At 43.1% G+C, this 25,104-nt stretch overlaps 1 protein-coding gene across 9 annotated transcripts in view; it reads right to left on the bottom strand.

Moving 5' to 3' along the window:
* The window catches only part of LOC124041688 (unconventional myosin-IXb-like), a 74,700-nt gene extending 56,089 nt beyond the window's left edge, over positions 1-18,611 (bottom strand). For 6 of the 9 annotated variants that reach the window (XM_046359564.1, XM_046359568.1, XM_046359570.1 and 3 more), the window contains exons 1-2: positions 18,274-18,611; positions 3,123-4,018 (exon numbers count right to left, since the gene is read on the bottom strand). In XM_046359564.1, the coding sequence (XP_046215520.1) occupies positions 3,123-3,941 (819 nt within the window). In that variant the 5' untranslated portion in view covers positions 3,942-4,018; positions 18,274-18,611. Of the gene's footprint in view, positions 1-3,122; positions 4,019-17,375; positions 17,947-18,273 lie in introns of those variants that run through there. The other 3 variants (XM_046359565.1, XM_046359567.1, XM_046359566.1) reach the window with 3 other exon arrangements.
* Between the last annotated feature and the right edge of the window lie 6,493 nt (positions 18,612-25,104).

The raw sequence follows: 25,104 nt of genomic DNA, 5'->3' as shown, positions 1-25,104 counted from the left end.
CCATAAAAAAAAAAAATCAGGCTGTAAACAACAAATTAAAAAAGTTAAGGGGTGTGATAGTTTCTGAAGGCACTGTAATAGAGTCAAGAAGATATTTGTATCTAAAAGAAACAATGCTAGAGTAGTGTGTAGGTTAGTAAAGAAGCAGGACTATAAATGAGAATGGCACCGGCACAACAATTATATGGAAAACTACACACAGATTTCTACTGAAAGAGAACCAATGGCTCTCATTAAGCTTTTTGTCATAATTTTGCACAACTTACAACTTTAACTGTGAACTCAGGCTGTATGTTACAGTTTCAGACAGTGGTCTACAGGCTATTGTGGCTAGCTGAGCATAATGTAGGCCTATCAACAAAACCAATGGACCAATGCCATAACCCCACTAGGCAAAAACTGGTTGAATCAATGTTTTTTTCACGTCATTTCAACCCCAAAATGCAATGTGATGACGTTGAATCAAAGTGGAAAACCCATTAGATTAGAAAAAAGTTAGCATAAGGGAATTTCATTTTTTCCCCCACCCAACTTCTAACCAAAATCCAATGACATGGTGAAACTTTGTAGATTTCACGTTTAGTTGACAACTCAAAACAAATGTAAATCAAAACTAGACGTTGAACTGACATCTGTGTCGTGGGACATTTCTACATGGATATAACTGTTGACTTCTATGATATCGCCTACAATAGCCAATATGTGGTGTTCAATGTAGGCCAACATTCCATGAGACTTTATCAAAATATTATGCTTGGCATTAACCATTTTAGGAATGATGTTTAACTTGTCACAATTGGCCAAAAAGGTGACTGAAAGTGGCATTATATTGTGCTATGATGCAAGAAACCGCTTTAAATAAACTGTTATCATTATTATTACCATTAAGAGAATCATACAGAAATGTGTGCCACCCTCTGCCTATTGGCTTATTTGCATTTTCAAGCCTGTCTCAAAATAGGACACTTTCCCTTTAAGACAAAAAAAAAGCTCACCTGACTTGCTTTTCAAAGACAGTTAGACATGTACAAGTTGTGCTCTTGTAGGAAACAATCACTCCCCCATTGCTGAGCAAAATTAGCTATAACTGGGCAAGTCACTCACAAGCTAGGAAAGAATATCGACATATGTGCAACACGCGGCTCTGTTCTGTGATCTCAAATGTCCATATAGGCTACTCTACAACCGCTCATGCATGCCTGTGAAATAGAACAAGGCTACTCCGACGCACTCTTCAACCTACAGCAAAATAACCATATATCCACTGTAGAGGAAAGATGGTGTACATTTTAGTGAAGTTGAATCTCGTGCATCTCTGATTGGGCTTGCAATTCTTCTGCACGGGACTGCTCCAGGAGCTTTGTGGTTGCACATGTACGTAGCTTAGAGGGAACACTGGCAAGAGCATAACTGCGACAGAGTGACTAGCTGGCTGACTGGCTATTACAGAAGAAATCACAGTCATTTTCTGTGGTAAAGAGACAAGTGGTATTCATTTCACTGAAAAGGTGTTAACCCATCACTGAGCACTATTCACTCAGCAGCTGGAATGCAGCTCTGGCAGAACGGTTTTGCTCACTAGCCCTGAAAACTGAATAGGAAACAAACCGGAGAGACAACAGCTGTTTGTCAGGTTACTCATTGCTACTCATCCATTTGTAAATAGCAGTGATAAACAGAGGAACAACAATGTCTTATTCAATGAAACATGAAATATTGTTTGTGATGTGGTTGCAGTGGGTAGGTTGGAGGTCACACTTCCAGGCGCACACAGTAAGCTCTCTGTGTGTGTGTGTGTGTGTGTGTATTTTCTACTCACGTACATAGTTTCCTGTCTGCCCTAGAGTGCCTCATAATGAGCTAAGTTCTCATTTGAAGACTGTTCACACAAAGAGAAACTCAAACTACTGCAGCTCTGACCGGGATCGCGCCTCTTCATACAAGTCTAGCTCAGTAACACTTCTCACTTTATTATGAAGTCTTCTTATGCTTTATTAACATTAATAGTACTGATGTGACAAATAGACAACTGCCTTCTGATTTTTTAAATTGGTTTTCCGTTAAAACAATAAGAATAAAATCACAAAATTCCACCTCAATTCACAATGCAGTATAATGGTCTTATTATGTACTGTATGTATTAGAGGTCAACCGATTAAATCGGAATGACCGTTTAATTAGGGCCGATTTCAAGTTTTCATAACAAATCGGTAATCAGCATTTTTGGACACCGATCATGGCCGATTACATTGCACTCCACGAGGAGACTGCTTGGCAGGCTGACTACCTGTTATGCGAGTGCAGCAAGGAGCCACGGTAAGGTGCTAGCTAGCATTAAACTTATCTTATAAAAAAAACAATCAATCTTAACATAATCACTAGTTAACTACACATGGTTGATGATATTACTAGTTTATCTAGCTTGTCCTGCGTTGCATACAATCGATGTGGTGCCTGTTAATTTATAATTGAATCACAGCCTACTTCACCAAATGGGTGATGATTTAACAAGCTCATTCGCGAAAAAAGCACTGTCGTTGCACCAATGGGTACCTAACCATAAATGCCTTTATTACAATCAATACACAAGTATATATTTTTAACCTGCATATTTAGATAATATTGCCTGCTAACATGAATTTCTTTTAACTAGGGAAATTGTGTCACTTCTCTTGCGTTCTGTGCAACAGAGTCATGGTATATGCAGCAGTTTGGGCCGCCTGGCTCGTTGCAAACTAATTTGCCAGAATTGTACATAATTATGACATAACATTGAAGGTTGTGCAATGTAACAGCAATATTTAGACTTATGGATTACACCCATAAAAGGGGGGGACCAACTCCATATTAATGCCCATGATTTTGGAATGAGATGTTTGACGAGCAGGTATCCACATACTTTTGTTCATGTCATGTATATCTACTGCAGTCATATACCCTTGAAAGCACCTCGGCACGTTTGTTGGTTTTTAAGGCTACACTACAGCTTTTTAAATGCAGACACAAAACCTTCTCTGGAGATAAAAACTATGCGCCACTGAACGGGCCTTTTACTTGTCTGCAAAGGAATGCTGCTTCCGAAGCAGGCCTAACACCCCACACACACACACAAACACACTTACCTCCAGCACAGGCCCAGCTCCCAGTATGGTCCTCTTCACCCCGCTGCTGTAGCCCTTCTGACTCAACGCCGTCAGACAGTGAATCAGGAAGTTGCTGCTCTGGGTCTTCCCTGATCCGCTCTCCCCTGATATCACCACACACTGGTTCTCCTGCTGCTTCAGCATGGTGTGGTATGCCACATCCGCCACTGCAAAGATGTGAGGGCTTAATTTTCCAAGTGGCTGGTTGTTGTACATCATGACATACTTAGGGTTGTAGATGGGCAGGAACTTGAAGGGGTTAATTGCCACCAGGATGCGCCTGGCGTACGTGTAGATGTTGTGATTGTAGAAGCGCAGGCGCAAGGCGGCCAGGATAGTGTCCTCGGTCAGGGTGGAGAGGCTGCACAAGTCATCATATTCCTTTATTGAAGGTACACCACCAACGTCCATCTCTGACCCCAGAGCCCCTTCACCTCCCTGGGCTTGGAGGATGAAGTAATACCCCTTCTCCTGGGGATGCCGTTTTCTGGCCCCTGGGGGCCAAAGCAACACCCTCTCCACAGGCATCTCAGTGTCCCCTAGCCTCCTCTCCTCCCCTTCAGCCTGCCTGACTTCCAGCAGGGCATACGGTCTGGTCATGTCCAGGCCCAGAGTGGCCCCTGCATTCTGGATAACCATGGCCACTGTGGCCCCTGGGCTGACCTGGAGAGTACAACATGCTGCTTTGTCCTGGGACAGGCGTGGGTAGATCTGGAGGAAGACGGCCTGCGGCTGCTGTTGTTGTTGTTGATCTACGTCCAGGCTGGCCGCTCCTACCACACCGTCAGACACACTCATCCTGCTGGCTGACACACAAACAGGACCTCTCCAGCATACCTCACGAGCACTGCCCTCTCCCAATCAGGATGTAACCACTGGATAGGGAGAGAGGGAAAAGAATGCGGTAGAGTCAGAGAGGAGTATGGGAGATACAGTGGAGTCGGAAAGCATTCAGACCTTTTCACTTTTTCCACATTTTGTTAGGTTACAGCCTTATTCTAAAACAGATACAATTGCTGTTTTTTCTCATTAAATCTACACACAATACCCCATAATGACGAAACAAAAACTGTTTTTTAGAAATGTTTGTAAATGTAAAAAAAAGAAATAACACATTTACATAAATGTTCAGACCCTTTACTCAGTACTTTGTTGAAGCAACTTTGGCAGTGATTAGTCTCAAGCCGTTTTGTGTACGACTCTACAAGCTTGGCACAGCTGTATTTGGAGAGTTTCTCCCATTCCTCTCTGTAGATCCTCTCAAGCTCTGTCAGGTTGGATAGAGAGCGTCGCTGCACAGCTCTCCAGAGATGTTTGATCAGGTTCAATTCCGCGCTCTGGCTGGGCCACTCAAGGACATTCAGAGACTTGTCCCGAAGCCAGTCCTGCGTTGTCTTAGCTGTGTGCTTAGGGTCGTTGTTCTGTTGGACGGTGAATCTTTGCCCCAATCTGAGGTCCTGAGCACTCTGGAGAAGGTTTCCATCAAGGATCTCACTGTAATTTGCTCCCTTCATCTTTCCCTTGTTCCTGACTAGTCTCCCAGTCCCTGCCGCTGAAAAACATCCCCATAGCATGATGCTTCTTCCACCATGCTTCACCGTAGGGATGGTGCCAGGTTATCTCCATACATGACACATGGCATTGAGGCAAAAGAGTTCCCATGTTGGTTTCATCAGACCAGAGAATCTTGTTTCTCATGGTCAGAGTCCTTTCGGTGCGTTTTGGCGAACTACAAGTGGGCTGTCATGTGCCTTTTACTGTAGAGTGGCTTCTGTCTGGCCACTCTACCATGAAGGCCTGACTGGTGGAGTGCTGCAGAGATGGTTGTCCCATCTCCACAGTGAAACTCTGGAGCTCTATTAGAGTGACCATCGGGTTCTTGGTCAACTCCCTGACCAAGGCCACCCCCCCCAATTGCAAAGTTTGCCCACTGTGTTCTTGGGGACCTTCAATGCTGCAGAAATATCTCATACCCTTCCCCAGATCTGTGCCTTGACACAATCCTGTCTCGGAGCTCTACGGACAATTCCTTTGACCTCATAACTTGGTTTTTGCGCTGACATGCACTGTCAACTATGAGACCTTCTATAGACCTTATACAGGTGTGTGCCTTTCTAAATAATTTCCAATTAATTGAATTTACCACATGTGGACTTCAATCCAGTTGTAGAAACATCTCAAGGATGATCAGCTGAACCTGGATGCAGCAAAGTGTCTGAATACTTATGTAAGGTATTGTTTTTTATATTGAATACATGTTGCAAATTATTTATTTTTTTAAACAACAACAGTTTTTGCTTTGTCATTATGGGGTGTTGTGTAGATTGATGAGGAAAACAATTAATTCAATACATTTTAGATTAAGGCTATAACGTAACGAAATGTGGAAAAAGTGAAGGGGTCTCTAATACTTTCTGAATGCACTGTAAACATTACAAATGGGATTAGACTGGCATAAATACTTATTTATCAGAACTTATTACAATAATTCTCCCCTTTAATTTAAGAATAAATCTGTTTAGCCATTGATAGTTGCAGAGATTTAATAGGATACTGTATCTATACAGTATAGAACTCCACTGAAGCAGTGAGGGAAGAAACACGACACAACAAATTAGCCCAGCTTCTAAGAGAAGTGAGTGCATAGTTGTCTGTTGAGCCTGTATGCATGCAGACACCAGAAAAGGGAACAAATGTTTTCTACAGTATTTGTTCCACTAAGACAATAGCCTCGATTCCCTCCACGCAACCAACTTTCCCACAACTTCCCTAACCTCCATTCCATACAATATAATATGTTGTCCAATGACAATGAGATTCAACAGTCATTCTTACTCTCAGGTGACATTTTGGACCTCATAACTTGAAGGGAAAAAAAATCATTTTGGGGGTATTCTATCAGAAAAGGGTTGTTTGACTTTCAGAAGAACATATTGGTCAAGCTCAGGCACTTAAATCCTAAAAGTTATAGGCAGATTGTTCACACAATCATATCGCAACACTGTTAGGGACATACACATAAAACTGTTAACAATGCATGCATGCATGCATGCACAGTACCAGTCAAAAGTTAATAAGAAGAGACTTGCTTGGGCCAAGAAACATGAGCAATGGACATTATAATTGTGTCCTTTGGTCTAATATATCCAAATGATACATTTTTGGTTCCAACCGCCGTGTCTTTGTAAGATGCAGAGTAGGTGAACGGATGACCTCCGAATGTGTGGTTCCCATATGAAGGATGAAGGAGGAGGTGTGATGGTACTTTGCTGGTGACACTGTCTGTGATTGATTTAGAATTCAAGACACACTTTACCAGCATGGCTACCACAGCATTCCGCAGCGATACGCATCTGGTTTGCGCTTAGTGGAACTGTCATTTTGTTTTTCAACAGGTCAATGACCCAACACACCTCCAGGCTGTGTAAGGGCTATTTAACCCAATCGAGACGGTTTGGAATGAGTTGGACCACAGAGTGAAGGAAATGCAGCCAACAAGTGCTCAGCATATGTTGAAACTCCTTCAAAACAGTTGGAAACGCATTCCAGGTGAAGGTAGTTGAGAGAATGCCAAGAGTGTACAAAGCTGTCATCAAGGCAACGGGTGGCTAATTTGAAGAATCTCAAATATAAAATATATTTGGATTTGTTTACCACTTTTTTGGTTACTACATGATTCCATGTGTGTCATTTCATAGTTTTGATGTCTTCACCATTATTCTACAATGTAGAAAATAGTAAAAATAAAGCAATGGCTATACGGACACACCTGGTGCCAAAATTGATGATGCATGTTACACAGCTTAATTGAGTGGAGACAGATTTGTTGCATTCAGTTGCTGCGGAGCCCTTCCGAATGTCACGCCTTGGTCATTGTATTTTGTGTTTTTGTTATATGTTTGGGTAGGCCAGGGTGTGACATGGGTTTATATGTTGTGTTTCGTATTGGGGTTTGTATTATTTGGGATCGCGGCTGATTAGGGGTGTGGTATAGGCTTGGCTGCCTGAGGCGATTCTCAATTAGAGTCAGGTGCTTATCGTTGTCTCTGATTGTGAACCGTATTTAGGTAGCCTGAGTTCGCTTTGTATTTCGTGGGTGTTTGTTCCTGTCTCTGTGTTGTAGTCACCAGATAGGCTGTAATTAGTTTCACGTTCCGTTCTGTTATTTTTGTATTTAGTTTCAGTTATTTCATGTACCGCGATTCTTTCATTAAAGTCACGAGTAACCTACACGCTGCATTTCGGTCCGACTCTCTTCATTCAACAGACGAACGTCGTTACAGAAACACCCACCTCTCACGGACCGAGCAGCGTGTAACTGGCAACGACGTAGATAACTGGCAGGAGCTAAAGGAGGACGTTATGGAAGGTAAAGGCATGGAGTATACGACGTGGGAAGAAATCGACAGGTGGGCGGCCGACCCAGAGAGAGTGCAGGCGCCCGCCTGGGATTCGCTTCAGCAGTGCGAAGAGGGCTACAGGCTAATGGAGTCAAAAAGGAAAACACGGCGACGCAGAGCGAAAACCGAAAGTAACCCCCAATTATTTATTGGGGGAGGGCGCAGAGAGAGAGTGGCTGAGTCAGGGTTCAGACCTGAGCCAACTCTCCCTGTTAAATCGTGAGGAGCAGTTGCAGTGGGAGAGGCTGCACCACTTGGAGAATTGGACATGGGAGGAGGAATTAGACGGTAAAGGACCTTGGGCTCAGCCTGGAGAATATCGCCGTCCCAAGGAAGAAATAGATGCGGATAAAGCGGAGAGGCACTGGTATGAGGAGGCAGCAAGGCGACGCGGTTGGAAGCCGGAAAAGCAGCCCAAAAAAATTATTGGGCGGGGGCTAGAAGGGAGAATAGTTATGCCAGGTAGGAGACCTGCGCAAACTCCCTGTGCTCACCGTTGGGCTAGAGAGGCCGGGCAGGCACCGTGTTATGCTATGGAGCGCACGGTGTTTCCAGTGCGGGTGCAGAGCCAGGTGCGGCACATACCAGCCCTTCCTATTGGCCGGGCTAGAGTGGGCATCGAGCCAGGTAAGCTTGGGCAGGCTCGGTGCTCAAGAGCTCCAGTGCGCCTGCACGGTCCAGTCTATCCAGAGCCACCTCCACACACCAGTCCTCCGGTAGCAGCTCCCCGCACCAGGCTTCCTGTGCGTGTCCTCGATCCAGTACCACCAGTTCCAGCACCACGCACCAGGCCTCCAGTGCGCCTCGCCTGTTCAGCGCAGCCAGCGCTTTTCTTCTCTCCTGCGCTGTCGGAGTCTCCCGCCTGTTTAGCGCAACCAGAGCCTTTCTCCGCTCCTGCGCTGCCGGAGTCCACAGTCTGCCCAGCGTCGCCAGTGCTCCCAGTCTGCCCAGCGTCGCCAGTGCTCCCAGTCTGCCCAGCGCCGCCAGTGCTCCCAGTCTGCCCAGCGCCGCCAGTGCTCCCAGTCTGCACAGCGGCGCCAGTGCTCCCAGTCTGCCCAGCGCCGCCAGTGCTCCCAGTCTGCCCAGAGCCGCCAGTCTGCCCAGCGCCGCCAGTCTGCCCAGCGCCGCCAGTCTGCCCAGCGCCGCCAGTGCTCCCAGTCTGCCCAGCGCCGCCAGTGCTCCCAGTCTGCCCAGCGCCGCCAGTGCTCCCAGTCTGCCCAGCGCCGCCAGTGCTCCCAGTCTGCCCAGCGCTGCCAGTACCGCCAGTCTGCCCAGCGCCGCCAGACAACCAGTCTCTTCCAGATCTGCCAGACAACCTGACTCTTCCAGTTCCGCCAGCCAGCCAGGATTTACCGGAGCCTACTACCTGCCTGAGCTTCCTCTCAGTACTGGGCTTCCCCTCTGTCCCGAGCTGCCCCTCTGTCCCGAGCTCTCTGTCCCGAGCTGCCCCTCTGTCCCGAGCTGCCCCTCAGTTATGTGGGGATCTGGGTGAGGACTATTAGGCCATGGTCGGCGGAGAAGGTGGATTATCCCAGGACGCGAAGGGGAGGAAATAGGACATTAATGGAGTGGGGTCCACGTCCCGAGCCAGAACCGCCACCATGGACAGACGCCCACCCGGACCCTCCCTATGCTCTTGAGGTGCGTCCGGGAGTCCACACCTTAGGGGGGGGTTCTGTCACGCCTTGGTCATTGTATTTTGTGTTTTTGTTATATGTTTGGGTAGGCCAGGGTGTGACATGGGTTTATATGTTGTGTTTCGTATTGGGGTTTGTATTATTTGGGATCGCGGCTGATTAGGGGTGTGGTATAGGCTTGGCTGCCTGAGGCGATTCTCAATTAGAGTCAGGTGCTTATCGTTGTCTCTGATTGGGAACCGTATTTAGGTAGCCTGAGTTCGCTTTGTATTTTGTGGGTGTTTGTTCCTTTCTCTGTGTTGTAGTCACCAGATAGGCTGTAATTAGTTTCACGTTCCGTTCTGTTGTTTTTGTATTTAGTTTCAGTTATTTCATGTACCGCGATTCTTTCATTAAAGTCATGAGTAACCTACGCGCTGCATTTCGGTCCGACTCTCTTTCTTCAACAGACGAACGCCGTTACACCGAACTAGCTAGTTTAATGCTGGCAACAGAAGCATTGTCGTAGTTAACTTGTAAAATAAAGTTGTTTATTTCGATGGGGGTGGGAGAAATAACTTGCAGTATATATCACCATCTGTATGTCACCTTGACATGCCAATTAGCAAACGTAACGACAAGCTCGTGTGAATGACCGGTGCAACGGTGTTGTGTCTAGGTGCTTCCCACTCCACTGTTGCTTCCCACTGGGCAGTAGTTCCTTCACCGAGCAGCTGTATTATGTCGCTGGCAGTAGCTAACGTGGCCAATTTGTTCCATCCCACTTGATTATATTTCGAGTAGGATGGCAGCCTACACAATAAATAACTTGTGATATTGGTACTAGTGCCAGGGGTTGGAACCGGTTCAAGGAACAGAACTGAAGAATAAGTACATTTTTACAGGAAAAGAATCAGGACCGGGAACAAAAGTGATCTATACCGTTCCGAACAGTACTGATATTTTGAAAACATTGGAACCAGTTAATTACTAACGTTATTTTACGTTCCAAGCATTTTTTCCAGTCCCACAACAAATGCAACAAAGCGCCTATGCAAAGCCCTCGCTCGGTCACGCAGAAACGTATTCCAGTGTCTGCCTGATTGCCATCTGAAAATCTTTGCCAGTATGTGCGTGTGTAGGCTTCAAGTCCCTCCCTCTCCGGAGCATAGTCTACTAGCCTATTGACTGTACAAGCGTGATTCAGAAATTATAGATATTTTTAATTACAGAAGAATGGGTCAACTTTTTCAATGCTCGTTAAGGATACTATAGTTATGTTTCACGTTGGATTTAATAACAACAAAAAGGTAAGACATGTTTTTAATTCTGGTGCTAATCTGCACACACAGCTAGCTCTGGTCCAACATTAAGCAAACACTCTGAAGTTCAAAGACATTCAATGTTTCTTCATTGAAGCTGTTCTTCCGTAGGTATAACTGGGCGCCCAAGTCAAATAATGTATGTCATAAGATAGCCAGTTCTTCTCCCCACCCAAAAAATCAGTTTCATCTTGCGTCCTACACCTTTCTGTCCAATGTATGTAAACAAATTGCCTGCCCGCTCCATATAGCAAGCTTCTCTACCCGCACTGTTTGGTGAAGAAATGTAATGTCGAGCTAAAAGGAGAAAACAAACAATGTGATTTCAGATGTTTAAAAAGGAACAATATCAACTAAATTTTTTAAAATTCAAACTGGTTTAGAACTTTATTTTGCTGGTTGGAACAGTGGAACGGAACAAAAAATTGTTTCCATTCAGATGGAACGATTGGAAAATATTTCAGTTCCAACCCCTGATTGGTACGAACCATATGGATTTCATTGTACAGTAGGGATGAATATTTTCAGACAATTTAACAACTTTCAATACCGGGAATAATTCATATTTATCTGAGAGTCCCGGGAAATACCGCAAAAATCAGAAGTGCCCATTTAAAGCATTTAAAATCTAGATATGGCCACTATGCCAGGGTTCTCCCAAAATAAGATTGTGGCTGCAACACTTGGCTGCGCCACAATATAAAAATTTCACAGCAAGTGAAACTGGTATTTAGTAATGATGATAGAGCAATGTTGTTACTCAGATAAAAACAATGATTCTGAAGACTCTCCCCCATGTCCCAATTTAGGCAGACAAGTTTCGAATGATCATTGAAGTTTCTAGCCATGAGTATTTTAATTTTACCTTTCTTTAACCAGGCAAGTCAGTTAAAAACACATTCTTATTTTTAATGACAGCCTGGGAACAGTGGGTTAACTGCCTGTTCAGGGGCAGAACGACAGATTTGTACCTTGTCAGCTCGGGGGTTTGAACTCGCAACCTTCCGGTTACTAGTCCAAAGCTCTAACCACTAGGCTACCCTGCCGCTATGAAGCTGGGAAGGGCTCATTAGAAAGACTGACTGAAGATAATTTGTTCATCCCTGTAAAACTTTAGCTGCGTGACATATGTCTTTCACTGAGGTATAATGATTTATTTAGCTTTCCACTATTGTTTTCCAACCCCAAAATTCTAAGATACTTCCTGAACATGGTGCCATCGTGGGAAGGGTCTGTTTTTTAAGGGGAATTACTATAAAAACTAACAGGGTAGAAAGTGTTCAGGGACACACAGAAAACCATAATAATATTAAATACAATAATTCAGAAAAAAGTTTAGATTTTAGGTAGGATAATAAAATAATGAAGGATTTAATATTTTATTATTTGATGGCTTCTATTTCTCATAGAAGTTGATGAATAGGACCCGGGGACATGGCAAAAGCACCTACATCTACAAAAAACAAAATGCATAAAATTCCCTTTGAGATCCATATCTGAGTTATGGTTAACTACACCTAGTTTTACAGTTGAGAAATTATTCAGAACCCTTGACTTTTTCCACATTTTGTTACATTTACAGCCATATTATAAAATTGATTAATTAATTTCCCCCCCATCAATCTACACACAATACCTCAATGAAATAAGGTATTATTATTATTAAACATTTTTTTGCACAAATCTCTAAACAAATCTCTCTTGTTTTCACTTTGTCATTATGGGGTATTGTTTGTAGATTGAGGAGGATAAAAAAAAAATGTTGTCCACAAGGCTCTAACTTAACAAAATGTAGAAAAAGTCAAGGTGTCTGAATACTTTCCAAATGCACTGTATATTTAAAGCTATTTGGAATCCACAAGAGGTGATAAGAGGTTATATTTCCGGGGGACAGAAAAGGCACCGGATAGTAGGGATGACCTAGCCCAATAATGAACTAAAAATCAAATCAAATTTTATTTGTCACATACACATGGTTAGCAGATGTTAATGCGAGTGTAGCGAAATGCTTGTGCTTCTAGTTCCGACAATGCAGTGATAACCAACAAGTAATCTAACTAACAATTCCAAAACTACTGTCTTATACACAGTGTAAGGGGATACGGAACATGTACATAAGGATATATGAATGAGTGATGGTACAGAGCAGCATACAGTAGATGGTATCGAGTACAGTATATACATATGAGATGAGTGTGTAGACAAAGTAAACAAAGTGGCATAGTTAAAGTGGCTAGTGATACATGTGTTACATAAGGATGCAGTCGATGATGTAGAGTACAGTATATACATATGCATATGAGATGAATAATGTAGGGTAAGTAACATTATATAAGGTAGCATTGTTTAAAGTGGCTAATGATATATTTACATCATTTCCCATCAATTCCCATTATTAAAATGGCTGGAGTTGGGTCAGTGTCAATGACAGTGTGTTGGCAGCAGCCACTCAGTGTTAGTGGTGGCTGTTTAACAGTCTGATGGCCTTGAGATAGAAGCTATTTTTCAGTCTCTCGGTCCCAGCTTTGATGCACCTGTACTGACCTCGCCTTCTGGATGATAGCGGGGTGAACAGGCAGTGGTTCGGGTGGTTGATGTCCTTGATGATCTTTATGGCCTTCCTGTAACAACGGGTGGTGTAGGTGTCCTGGAGGGCAGGTAGTTTGCCCCCAGTGATGCGTTGTGCAGTCCTCACTACCCTCTGGAGAGCCTTACGGTTGAGGGCGGAGCAGTTGCCGTACCAGGCGGTGATACAGCCCGCCAGGATGCTCTCGATTGTGCATCTGTAGAAGTTTGTGAGTGCTTTTGGTGACAAGCCGAATTTCTTCAACCTCCTGAGGTTGAATAGGCGCTGCTGCGCCTTCTTCACGACGCTGTCAGTGTGAGTGGACCAATTCAGTTTGTCTGTGATGTGTATGCCGAGGAACTTAAAACTAGCTACCCTCTCCACTACTGTTCCATCGATGTGGATAGGGGGGTGTTCCCTCTGCTGTTTCCTGAAGTCCACAATCATCTCCTTAGTTTTGTTGATGTTGAGTGTGAGGTTATTTTCCTGACACCACACTCCGAGGGCCCTCACCTCCTCCCTGTAGGCCGTCTCGTCGTTGTTGGTAATCAAGCCTACCACTGTTGTGTCGTCCGCAAACTTGATGATTGAGTTGGAGGCGTGCGTGGCCACGCAGTCGTGGGTGAACAGGGAGTACAGGAGAGGGCTCAGAACGCACCCTTGTGGGGCCCCGTGTTGAGGATCAGCGGGGAGATGTTGTTGCCTACCCTCACCACCTGGGGGCGGCCCGTCAGGAAGTCCAGTACCCAGTTGCACAGGGCGGGGTCGAGACCCAGGGTCTCGAGCTTGATGACGAGCTTGGAGGGTACTATGGTGTTGAATGCCGAGCTGTAGTCGATGAACAGCATTCTCACATAGGTATTCCTCTTGTCCAGGTGGGTTAGGGCAGTGTGCAGTGTGGTTGAGATTGCATCGTCTGTGGACCTATTTGGGCGGTAAGCAAATTGGAGTGGGTCTAGGGGGTCAGGTAGGGTGGAGGTGATATGGTCCTTGACTAGTCTCTCAAAGCACTTCATGATGACGGAAGTGAGTGCTACGGGGCGGTAGTCGTTTAGCTCAGTTACCTTAGCTTTCTTGGGAACAGGAACAATAAAGGAGCCTAATGTTGCTTCTTATAGCCCAAGAACAGGTATGGGGTTCCACAATTGCAGTACTGTTCTAGAAACAGCCCTATACTTTCATATCACATAAAAATAATTTCACAAATGCAAAAAATATAAAAACTTACTGTCCACTGTTTTAACAGATTTGAACAGTTGCAACCAACAGCATTTTTCAACTTGGTCTTCCGTACACTAAACAAACGGAAACTTGGAAATATGGCTGTGTGGGAAGACTAACCCTAAAAAAAGGTGTTTGATAATTTTATATTTTGTTTTTCTAAAATTATTTCTCACTGATATGAAAGATGTTCCTCCTGTTTCCACAACTGTACCGCAAGTGATGCATGTTAACGTTTAGAACAGGTTCGGGGCTCTTTACAAAACCAATAGTTTGCAACTGCAACCTGCAATTCAGGGCATTCCTGCATGTGGGCATTCCTGCAGTTCCCTCGAGCATCCCATTGGGTCCTTCATAAACAACCCCCCACCACCCTCCTGGAGCACCCCAATGGTTCCTTTATGAACATCCCTCCCACTAGCTTTCTAGTTAGCACATGGTTTTGCACGGCCTCCTGTGTAATGGAAAAGAATATGGGAGGTGGGGTGAAAGACACTGCCTACCGGTCATCTGACACCGTGTGCAAGCTATCTTGATAGTTGGCTATCTAGCACACGGTGTTGACCCCGTTGACTGCTGTGTAACAGAGTTCTACTTGCTAGCTAGTGTGAGCGATACCAGCAGACAATGTCCTTCGCTCCCTCCCACCTGTCCTCCTCGTCGTTAACAGAACAGTGGGATTATGGTGCCCCACAGGACACTGTCTAGTACCGTTCGCCACCCGCCTCCTGCTAGCAAAGCAGGTGGAAGGTTGGGGAAACACTGTGTACTAGCCAACAGTCGCCAACACTGTTCCGTACAGATTTTGCATATCACGGCATTCAAACGAGGATGCGATAAAAAATAAAATAAAAATGTGATTGTTAGACTGTTGGCATTAAAATACATAGTGTAAACGAAGTTTCTATTCAAGTGTTGATTGACATGGTAATAGACCAATAGTATTCAAGAAAAGTTGAAAAATACGGACCCCTCTGACGCTGTATGATACATTGTGACGTATCGTACGCGCTTCACTTGCAGATTAGTTACAAGAAAGTGAAAAGGACAGGGAAATATTCTTATCACTTTAGAAGGTCCCTGTAACACCTAAAGATTTTGCAATTGTTTTAGACGCCATTCCCTCAGGTGTTGCTCTGTTATTCAGGAACTTGTCAAGACTGGACCCTCATAGCCTACCTTCTATTGACCCTGTTGACTCATCAGTAGGAAAGATTTGTTTCTCTTTTGTTCCATTCAACACACAGAGCAATACGAACCTTGTTTCAGCAGGATGTTTGTATGTCATGTCTTATTGGAATGGATTTATTGGAATGGATTTATTGATAATATCTGTTGGAAAAAAGTTTGGATGTTGCCACACACATACCTACTTGTTAACTAAATTAAGGAAGTTTCCTTTAAAATAATTCATAAATATTATCCTGCCAACCACTATAGGAAGAAGTTTAAGGAAAACATCAACTCAAATTGCTCCTTTCGTAATGACCACCCAGAAACAGTGTTGCATCTTTTTTGGCATTGTATTCATGCAAGACATCAGTAGATTTATAATTGAACACATTTATGAAGATTTTACACTATTGTGGAGAGATATACTGCTTGGATTCTTTACATACGATAGAAATAAGCCGAAACATTTTTATGTAATTAAGTTCCTTATTCTTTTGGCCAAATTTCATATACACAAATGTAAATTTACAAACAAAAAACAAATGTTCTTACCCTACAAAAAGAAATTGAACTGTATTTTAAGACAGTCAAATACTCTAACAAAAAAAGCTGTTAGAATTGTAAATGTATGTATGTCCCTCAAGGTCCTTGTGTAATTGTAATGTGATACAGAAAGTACATGAGGGAACACAAGTATATATAGATGATAAACAATGGACAATCGAGCTAGGGGGTAGCTCGATTGTCCCCCGAGCTCGATTGTCCATTGTTTATAATCTATATATACACGTGTGTTCCCTCATGTACTTTCTGTATTGTTTGATAAAAATAAAACATAAAAATAGGTAATGATCTCAGAAAAACCACAAAAAAAGACAGGGAAAGAGGGATACCTCGTCAATTGTACAACTGAATGCATATAATTTTCGCGTCATCACTGCAAGCCAATCATGATTCGCAAAGCCAGTTTAATGTGTGATTATAACTTTAGCTCCACCCTAAAAACCCTATTCAAATTCGACACAAATAGGTATGTAATGACACAATATATAAAAACTCTTCATAGTGTTTCATAAACATTTTTGAGATGATAAATTGGACAAATCGGGTAAAAAATAAAAAATACCCACACGACATATCTCCCCTTTCACTATTACGCCATTTTTTAAAAGACCAGGCGGAGATCCATTGCCTTCTTCAAACATGCAGAGACGGGCAAGCATGAAGGTCACGTCGTCAATGATTTTGCTGGAAAGCGGAGAAGTTTGTATTCATAACACAGTGACCTGGAAGTATACATTTTTAGGGGGGCTAAAATACGGTCACATGTACGGGACACGGTCAAGTACGGAAGTTTGTTAGGGAAAGGGGGATACCTCGTCAGTTGTTCAACAAAGTTTCAACTGAAATGTGTCTACGGAATTTAACCCAACCCCTCTGAATCAGAGAGGCGAAGTGCCATAATCGACATCCACGTCAGTTTGCAAGCTAACATACTGTGTCGCCCCTGCCCTCCCGTCTGCTGTGTACCAGAGTCCTCCTTGGGGCTAGCACAGTGTCCTTTGTTAGCTCGACACTGCCTACTAGTGTACAGCTAGCTACCGTTGTCATCCCGCCCCTTCTCTGTGGTGTTTATCGGTGGCTGGCATCCAACGTTATTGTGCATTAGCGCCACCTACTGCACTGGAGCGCCCCCGCCTCCCACCTGGCCTAATTTAAAAATGGTCCAATAGAAGTATAAAAATGGATTCCTGCAGGTACAGGAATGCCCCTAATTGCAGGAGGCAATTGCACCCTTCTCAACAAAACTACCTCTACCAGAAGATAGACGACTATAGTCACTGCGCTATAAGTAGTTAGCATCTTTGAATGGGCTAAGTCTAGGAATTTTCCCGCTATGTAATAACAAACACTAATAAAATGTTATTCCTCACCTGGCATTATGGTCCATTTATTTTTATCCTGTACATATGAACATTGACGACAAGGAACTCCCTTTTTCCACCAGTTGTACAAAACTAGTTGATAAGAAAATAAATAGTTCAACTGAAAGGTGAGCGAAAAAAAGGTGTTCCCGTCCTTATTGCAAAATATACAAATAAACGCAACAATGCTTTAGTCGGTTGGCAGTGACTGGACGCGTAATGTAACTGTAATGGTCATCGAAAATCTTCTTGACAAGTTCTTGTGAATTGTAACTTCCTATATTTTATGTCCACGCGCTTTCATCGATGGGTTGGGTGCGGGTGACATGCTGAGTTTACGCACGATTCGAAATTTGGAAACTCGAAAAGTTTGGACTCGTTTTATGGTTATAGTTATTCAATGGTTATATAATGGTCTCACGAGGCTTCTCCTAGTACCGCTGGTAGGGAACCACTGAGTAAACGAGTCAAACATTTTCGAGTTTCCTTATTCCGATTAGGACGTGAACGCTGTATCATTCCCTTTCAATAAAACAGAAATGGCAACAAACTCGGTCAACTAAAGTTCTATCAACGTCAACCGACCTAAAGGCTACTACTTACATTGCCAAACAGAATGACAACAGGCGTTGTTTCTTTCCTATGCGTTTTAACAGCTATTACTGTCTCTTAGGGATTGAACGATTTTATTTGCATGTAAGAGTTTAGGCCATCTGGTGGCCATATGAAGTACTGTTTAGTTTTCTATACCTGTGGAATTCACCTGGGAAGAGGTAGGACTCCATTAGTTTGACTACAGTAGTATTTTGTGAGTATTGGCAACCACCAGACTCCATTGCATACAGTAGCCTATACACCCAAAGTCACTTAACACCTAAACAAATACTAATCAAATGTTATTCCTCACCTGGCATAACGATCCATTTATTTGAATCCTGTAGTAACGTTACACATTAACATTATTGACAAAGGGAAGCTCCCTTATCCACCAGCATTACAAAACAAGTTGATAAGAAAAAAAACTAGTTCACCTGCACAACCGAAACGTTAGTGAAAAAATGTGTTCCCGTCCTTATTACAAAAAATACAAATAAAATAAACCATACATTAGTTGGTTTGCAGTGCTGGACGCTTAACATTTAATCCAACGTGAATGGTCATCGAAAAGCTTCTTGAAAAGTTGTTTCTAGGTCTTGCGAATTGTAATTTCCTGTATCGTCTGTTCACGCGCTTTCATCTATGGGTTAGGTACGGCTGACATGCTGCATTGACGTAATTTGGAAACTCGAAAATATTAGACTTGCTAACTGGTTGTAGTTATTCACGCGCCGCTTTCAAGCTTGTCGGACATTTTCGAGTGACCTAGTTCCAACCAGCACTTGAAAGTGGCATCATACCCTTTTTTGATCATGAGCGTGTCTGCTTCGTCAATAAAACAGAAAAACATGGAGTGTGTGTGCATTTTATTTTAGTGAGATTAACTGAAACTGAAACTATTTATTGTAGAAGATAACATCCTGTTTTAAACTCTCTGCCCTTTGACCTCAGAAGCATATGCAGTTTATTCGCCCTGAAACCAACATCTCTATAAGAACACCCACAGTATGTTTTATCAGTGGGTTAGTGAGAATGACATAACTAGCCTAGGCCTACAGCAAATATTATCATTCATTCATAAATGTTTGCAATGAAATAAAAAGTGAGATATATTAATTTCAGTATCATTTTCTGTACTTCCACTGCTCCCCTAGTAATCAAATACTGAATTTAGACACATAATCTGATGTATTTTTCCACAAAGATATGTTTAATTTCAATTCAACCCTGGTGTGCTAGAAAATGGTAAGTGACATATTTCAGTATGATGTCATAGCTTTCTTGGAACCCACCAAGTCCTTTTGTGTGTAATAACAATCAGTTTAATCTCTGGTTGTTGTGTTCTGTGGATTAGCTTCCTTGCCGGTGTAACACTATCCCGTTTATTGTACATTTGACTCTTTGTTATGCCTTGCACTGACTGGCAACAGTTACTTAAAGGACACATATGCAGACACTTTCTTTACAACTGTATTCTATTACAACTTCACAATCAAGATGAGAAGGTTTTTTAAATCCATTTGGCATACTGTAGTCTCGCTAGATGGATGGGTTGCCTGGGATACTGTGCAGAACAAGACAAGACAGGTGTTGGCATATTTATTACATAAGTCTATTGTGTTGGTATATTTATCACATGTTTATACCTGTTTCATGCATTGTCGAACAATGCACATCATGATGATAATAACATGATGATGAAGATGGTGATGATGAAGATAATGATGAAGATGATGATGTCACATTAGACGCCACTCCCGTTCCTGCTGAACTGAGCCAGCAGTCAAAAGACACACACTGATTCCAGATCAGTAGGCACCGGAGTACACAGCCCTGTACTACACATTCTATAACAAACAAACGCACACACGCACGCACACACACACACACACACACACACAAACACACACAAACACACACAAACACACACAAACACACACAAACACGTGTTCCAGGCACCGGAGTGAATAAAAAAAACTATAATGCTCTGGAGTGTGATCTAGGGTAATCTTCCCCTGTGTGTCGGAACATGCAAGTCTTTTAAAGAACGTTCCTGCTAATTTAACAGGTGGCCTGTCCTTTCCTTAATTGGATCTGCGCTCCTAGAGTGTATGACTCTCCTTTTCTTTTTCAAGTGTTCTACTCCGCTAGCCAGCACCTCTCCTAAACAGGTGTGTGTTTCTTTTGCCACCAAATTGTATTTTCCAACCTCTGGATTCTGTCCTCTTCTCGTCCCTTCTTTCCCATCTCCGAAGTGGTAGGCAAGACACCCTGGTATGCTATAAAATTGTTTTCATTCCAGACACTGAACTTAGCCACTGTGAACAAATCATTTTAGCTCAATGCTCATCAATAAGCTAAGTTCTGTATCTTCAGAAAGTATAGCACCAGTTTGCTATAGCCTATAGAGGAAAAGAGAGATTCCCCATCATTCACATCATACACAAAGAAAATATCAGAAAGGATGCAGTGTTATAGTCAGTGCTGTAGTAAAGGATACATAGACCATTGGACACCGTATTACAAATGGTTAACATAAGACCAATTTAATCCATTACACTAACCTTCCAGTAATGGTTTTGGATGAACACAGATTTCACAACTTGATGCAGGTATTCAATAAAATCTTGGATAATGTAATCCCAGAAAATAAGTTATTTTCCAAAAGTGGAGGGAGGGATTAGATGTAAATATGTATCTTCTGTCTTTTCACTGGATGGGTATTTTCCCTGGGACCTGGGTGTGAGTCTCCTAGTTGAGTGTTTGTTCTCAGACACTGTTCTCTGTGCCTGAGCCTCAGGACAGGAGGATGTGCTTACAGACCAAGGTAACTTCCCAAATGGTACCCTATTCCTTATATAGTGCACTACTTTTGACCAGGGTCCTATGGTCCCTGGTTTAAAGAAGTGCACAATGTAAGGAATATGGTGCCATTTGGGATGCAACTTGATACACTGTTAACCAGCCGAATAGAGATGATATGACATCACCGTATTGCTTCACTGGAACAACAACTCTCATGTTGAAGTTCTTTTAACTGGAGCCCAAGACACACTCTCGCTCACTCATGCTGAGCTGGTGTCAGTCAAACACACAAGCTAGCACATGTACGCACACACACGCAGATGTACGTATGCACACACACACACACACACACATATGCGCTAAGCTGGTGTTGCAGGAATGTTATACTACTCCCACAGATCCACCACGCCTAAGTCGCTTTGGATAAAAGCGTCTGCTAAATGGCATATATTATTATTATTATTATTATTATTGAGATGTCATAATTCGTTGAGAGCAGGTGTAATATACCTGTAACAATCCTATTCTTATTGATGCCTTTGTGGTCATACTGCCTATAGTGAGTGATAAGCCATGTGGGAAGATGTATAGATGACATGATTACAGTTTGCTTCTGATTGCCATTTTCTTCTTTTCATCTTTTTTTCTTTATGTAAAAAAAATGGTTAAATAAGTTAATTTGGTTTCAATGCAACTGTATAAACATTGTTGGCATGATTCAGACTTGGAGTTGGATTAGTTTCAATAGTATCCATGTCAGAAGTCAGTTACCTGTTCGACTGTCATTATGTCACTGCTGCTCCTCTCAGGAGAAGAAAAGACTGCTGCCATCTTTGTGAGGCAAGATCCTGATATTGAAGCTAAGTAAATAGGTATAACTGTCTCTGCTCAATAGACAGTAGTATTACAAAGATATGGAACAATTATAAATCATACGTTTGTGCTGATGCTGTAGTGCGTTGACAGTAATTGTATTCTGCTTTAGTGACAAATTCTTCAGAAATTCTATACTGCATGAATTTACTATTTGGCATTGTTTGCAATATTATATTATTACATAACTCTGAGCTGAATTGGTCTCATTCCGTTGGTAAAGACATCAGACCTACTGTATTTAGTGATACAGATAAGGTATTGGATAAGAAAGGAATGGAATAAAAACTCACCTGGTGTGGATCAGGACAGTGTCAAACCTCAGATGTATTACCTCTGTATCCTGTTGCATGGAAAAATGATGCTCCTTAAAGCGCTGCCTTATGAAGTATGTGTGAGGGTGTGTTAAAGAGTCTGTGTGTGAGAAAGAGATAGAAGGTGCAAGAGAGAGGGAAAGAGATGAGAAGCAAAAGAGAGAGGGAGCGAGGGAGGGCGGATGGGATGGGACAGGTGTAGAATTTACACACCCTGCTAGTAGTACAGATTCGATGTAACGTGATAAGCCTCTCCTCCACCGCAGCACGACACAGACAGAGAGAGAGAGAGTAAAGATGCAGAGAAAAAGAGCAGAGGGAGAGAGAGAGGGAGAGAATGGGTGAGTGAGTTAGAGAGACTCAGATAAACGAGGGAGAAACATTATCAGGCATCAAAGGTATTTTTCAGGACCATTACTCTATGTAGAGATGGAAGACTTTCATCCTTTCTTCTCTGCCTGTAAATTACTGCCATCAGAGGAGCATACTCCTTTCACACTCACCAGTCCAGATATGTGTTTTGTTTTCAAGTCTAGAACTTGATTGGTGGCACTTCCATGCAAGTATTGTTGGATGCCTGTCACTGTCCCTCTACACCAGGGCAGACAGCTGACAATGGGGAAGCTGTCTTGTGTTTATAACATTGTATACCTCCCAAATGGCACTCTATTCCATATATAGTGTGCTACTTTTGGCCATAGACCTATGGGCCCTGTGTCATGACTTCCGCCGAGGTTGGCTCTCCTGCCCGTTCGGGCTGTGCTCGGCGGTCGTCGTCACCGTCCTATTAGCCACTACCGATCCCTTTTCGGTTATCTGTTGGTTTTGTCTGATTGTTTTCACCTGTGTGTTAGTTAATTAGTATCTGTATATAATGTAGGTTGTCCCGCCCTTGTTTTGTGCGGGATTGTTTGTTTTTGACATTTCGTTTCGGCTGTCGGTGTTTTTGTGTTTTATTTCTCCGGTTTGTCTGTTTATTCCTGTTTTGGATATTTTTCACCCTGTTGGTATTTTTGGGTTGTCCGTGTTTATTGTTGTTCACCGGAGAATAAACCTTTATTCATTATTTGCTCTCTGCGCCTGATTCCACCCACCTTGACTAGTCGTGACACCCTGGTCAAAAGTAGTGCAATATATAGGGTATAGGGTGCCATTTGGGACATATTCTGTGTTTTCATGTTACCTTTTAAGACTAGTCTGATACAAGCTCCTCTCCAGCCCTAATGCATCCAGTCCACTTAGCAGAGAGGAGCCAGTGAAACCAAAGATAACAGATGAGGTAGAAAACACTTTCACCCACAGATTGAGTCAATGTCCACTTCAGGACTTTGAAATACAGACACCCTGTATTGATTACTGTGTGCGTGTGTCTAGGGTCCATTACACATCTGTTACCTGATCATCATTTCAGAGTTTCACTTCTGGATGTTCTGCAAGGATAAACAGTTCCCTCATAGCTTCATGGAAAGTGTATCTTGATGGTATTGAGGAGTGGAGTGGGGAGGAGAGGAGAGGAAAGAGAGAGGAGAGAGGAGTTGAGAGGAGAGAGAAAAGGAGAGGAGAGAGGAAAGGAAAAGAGCTGGGAGAGGGCGGCAGGTAGCCTAGCGGTAAAAGCTCTTTGGGCCAGTAACCAAAAGATTGCTGGTTTGAATTCTCGACCCAACTAGGTGAAAAATCTGTTGATATGCCCTTGAGCAAGGCACTTAACCCTAATTGCTATAAGAGCATCTGCTAAACGTCTAAAATGTAAATGTATGAGCAAAGAGAAGAGAATAAAGAAGACGTGAAGAGAGGAGTGGAGTTGGGAGAGTAGATACAAAAAGAAAGAAGAGGAGGGGAACCAGAGACAAGAGGAGAAGAGAGGAGCTGTATGACATCAGATCCAGTATAAAGTGATGGCAGTACTGTAGGGTCAGGGTGTCCTGGCTGGCTGGATGCATTAACAGCTAATGGGCTAGTTGGCACAGCTGGACCTCTTTGGTCATTATCTGTGCCTCTGGCTTCAATGTAGGCATTCCCATGTGGTTGTGTTGTCTGTAGTTTCAGTCTTTGTATAGTCCATATAATTTGTCCACTAGACTAGAGGGCGCTCACTATATGTTGGGTCATGGGTCACTGGTCATGGCTCACAGGACAGTATGGACAGGCGACCAAGAAGTGGGAATGCACAGTAGAGTTGAATACCGGCAAAGATACTGTGTTTAATAACAAGCCTTTCTCATTTGGGCAAAAGTCATTTGTCCACCCTCTCTCCTCCATCCTCTCTCCTCCATGACCCGGAAACCGATAAGCGGTTGAGTGGTCGAGGAGATCTCAATTTGTTAGTAGGCGAACAGAAGAGTGTCCCCCCCTCAATAGCCACCTGTCATTGAGGATAGTCATGCGTATCCTACCCATGGAGAATGATAGAGCCCTCTAGTGGCCAAAATGTTGTTTAAGCATGGGCAATGCCAATGGACTACTTCAAAATGGAGATTGCCTCATTGGTGCTGCCCATGTGCTCACAGATACCATAATAGGAAGTATATAGGGATGCACTCTCTATCATTCTTTATGATCTTACCTAAGTCCTTCACAGAAGATTTTTAAAATCTGCCACACCCCCTTTGAATCAGCTCTTGTTTTGCCAGAGGGGAAAATCATGCACACGTTTAAAAACAATATGCTATTTATCGTTTTATCTATAAAATGTCTTGCACAACTAACTTGATTAGTTTGGATCACTTTACACATTAATTTTGGGATCCACCCCTGTAAACGTAATTTGCCTGATGACGTTCAAGTGGAGGAGAGTCTCATTTCATACAAGCGCATTTTCGTTCCCTCTCCTCGCCACCTGTCCTCAATGACCTTTTGACCTTTTTCAAAAGGAGGCGAAAGAGGACGGAGGAGAGAGGAAGCAGTAGTTGATCAAATCCAATTGAGAAAAGGCAATGATCTTGTCTCCGCCCTAACAATTGGTGTCCTTGTCCTAAAGGTGGGCGGCAGACAATCTACTTATCGGTCTACTTATCACTGTATTCCCGCATGGATACATTTTGACGGGAGTGGACCCTCTCGCTTTGCCTCTTCCTCTCTGATAGTGGAGAGTGAGGTAAGTAGAGCCATTTTTTACATTCAGCATCACTACTTCAATGGACATGTAGTAT

Source organism: Oncorhynchus gorbuscha, linkage group LG08 (genome assembly GCF_021184085.1).
Source record: "Oncorhynchus gorbuscha isolate QuinsamMale2020 ecotype Even-year linkage group LG08, OgorEven_v1.0, whole genome shotgun sequence".
In the NCBI taxonomy this organism is placed as follows: Eukaryota; Metazoa; Chordata; class Actinopteri; order Salmoniformes; family Salmonidae; genus Oncorhynchus; species Oncorhynchus gorbuscha.
Note: the sequence above shows the minus strand (reverse complement) of the source record. Positions and strands in the feature narration are given on the sequence as shown.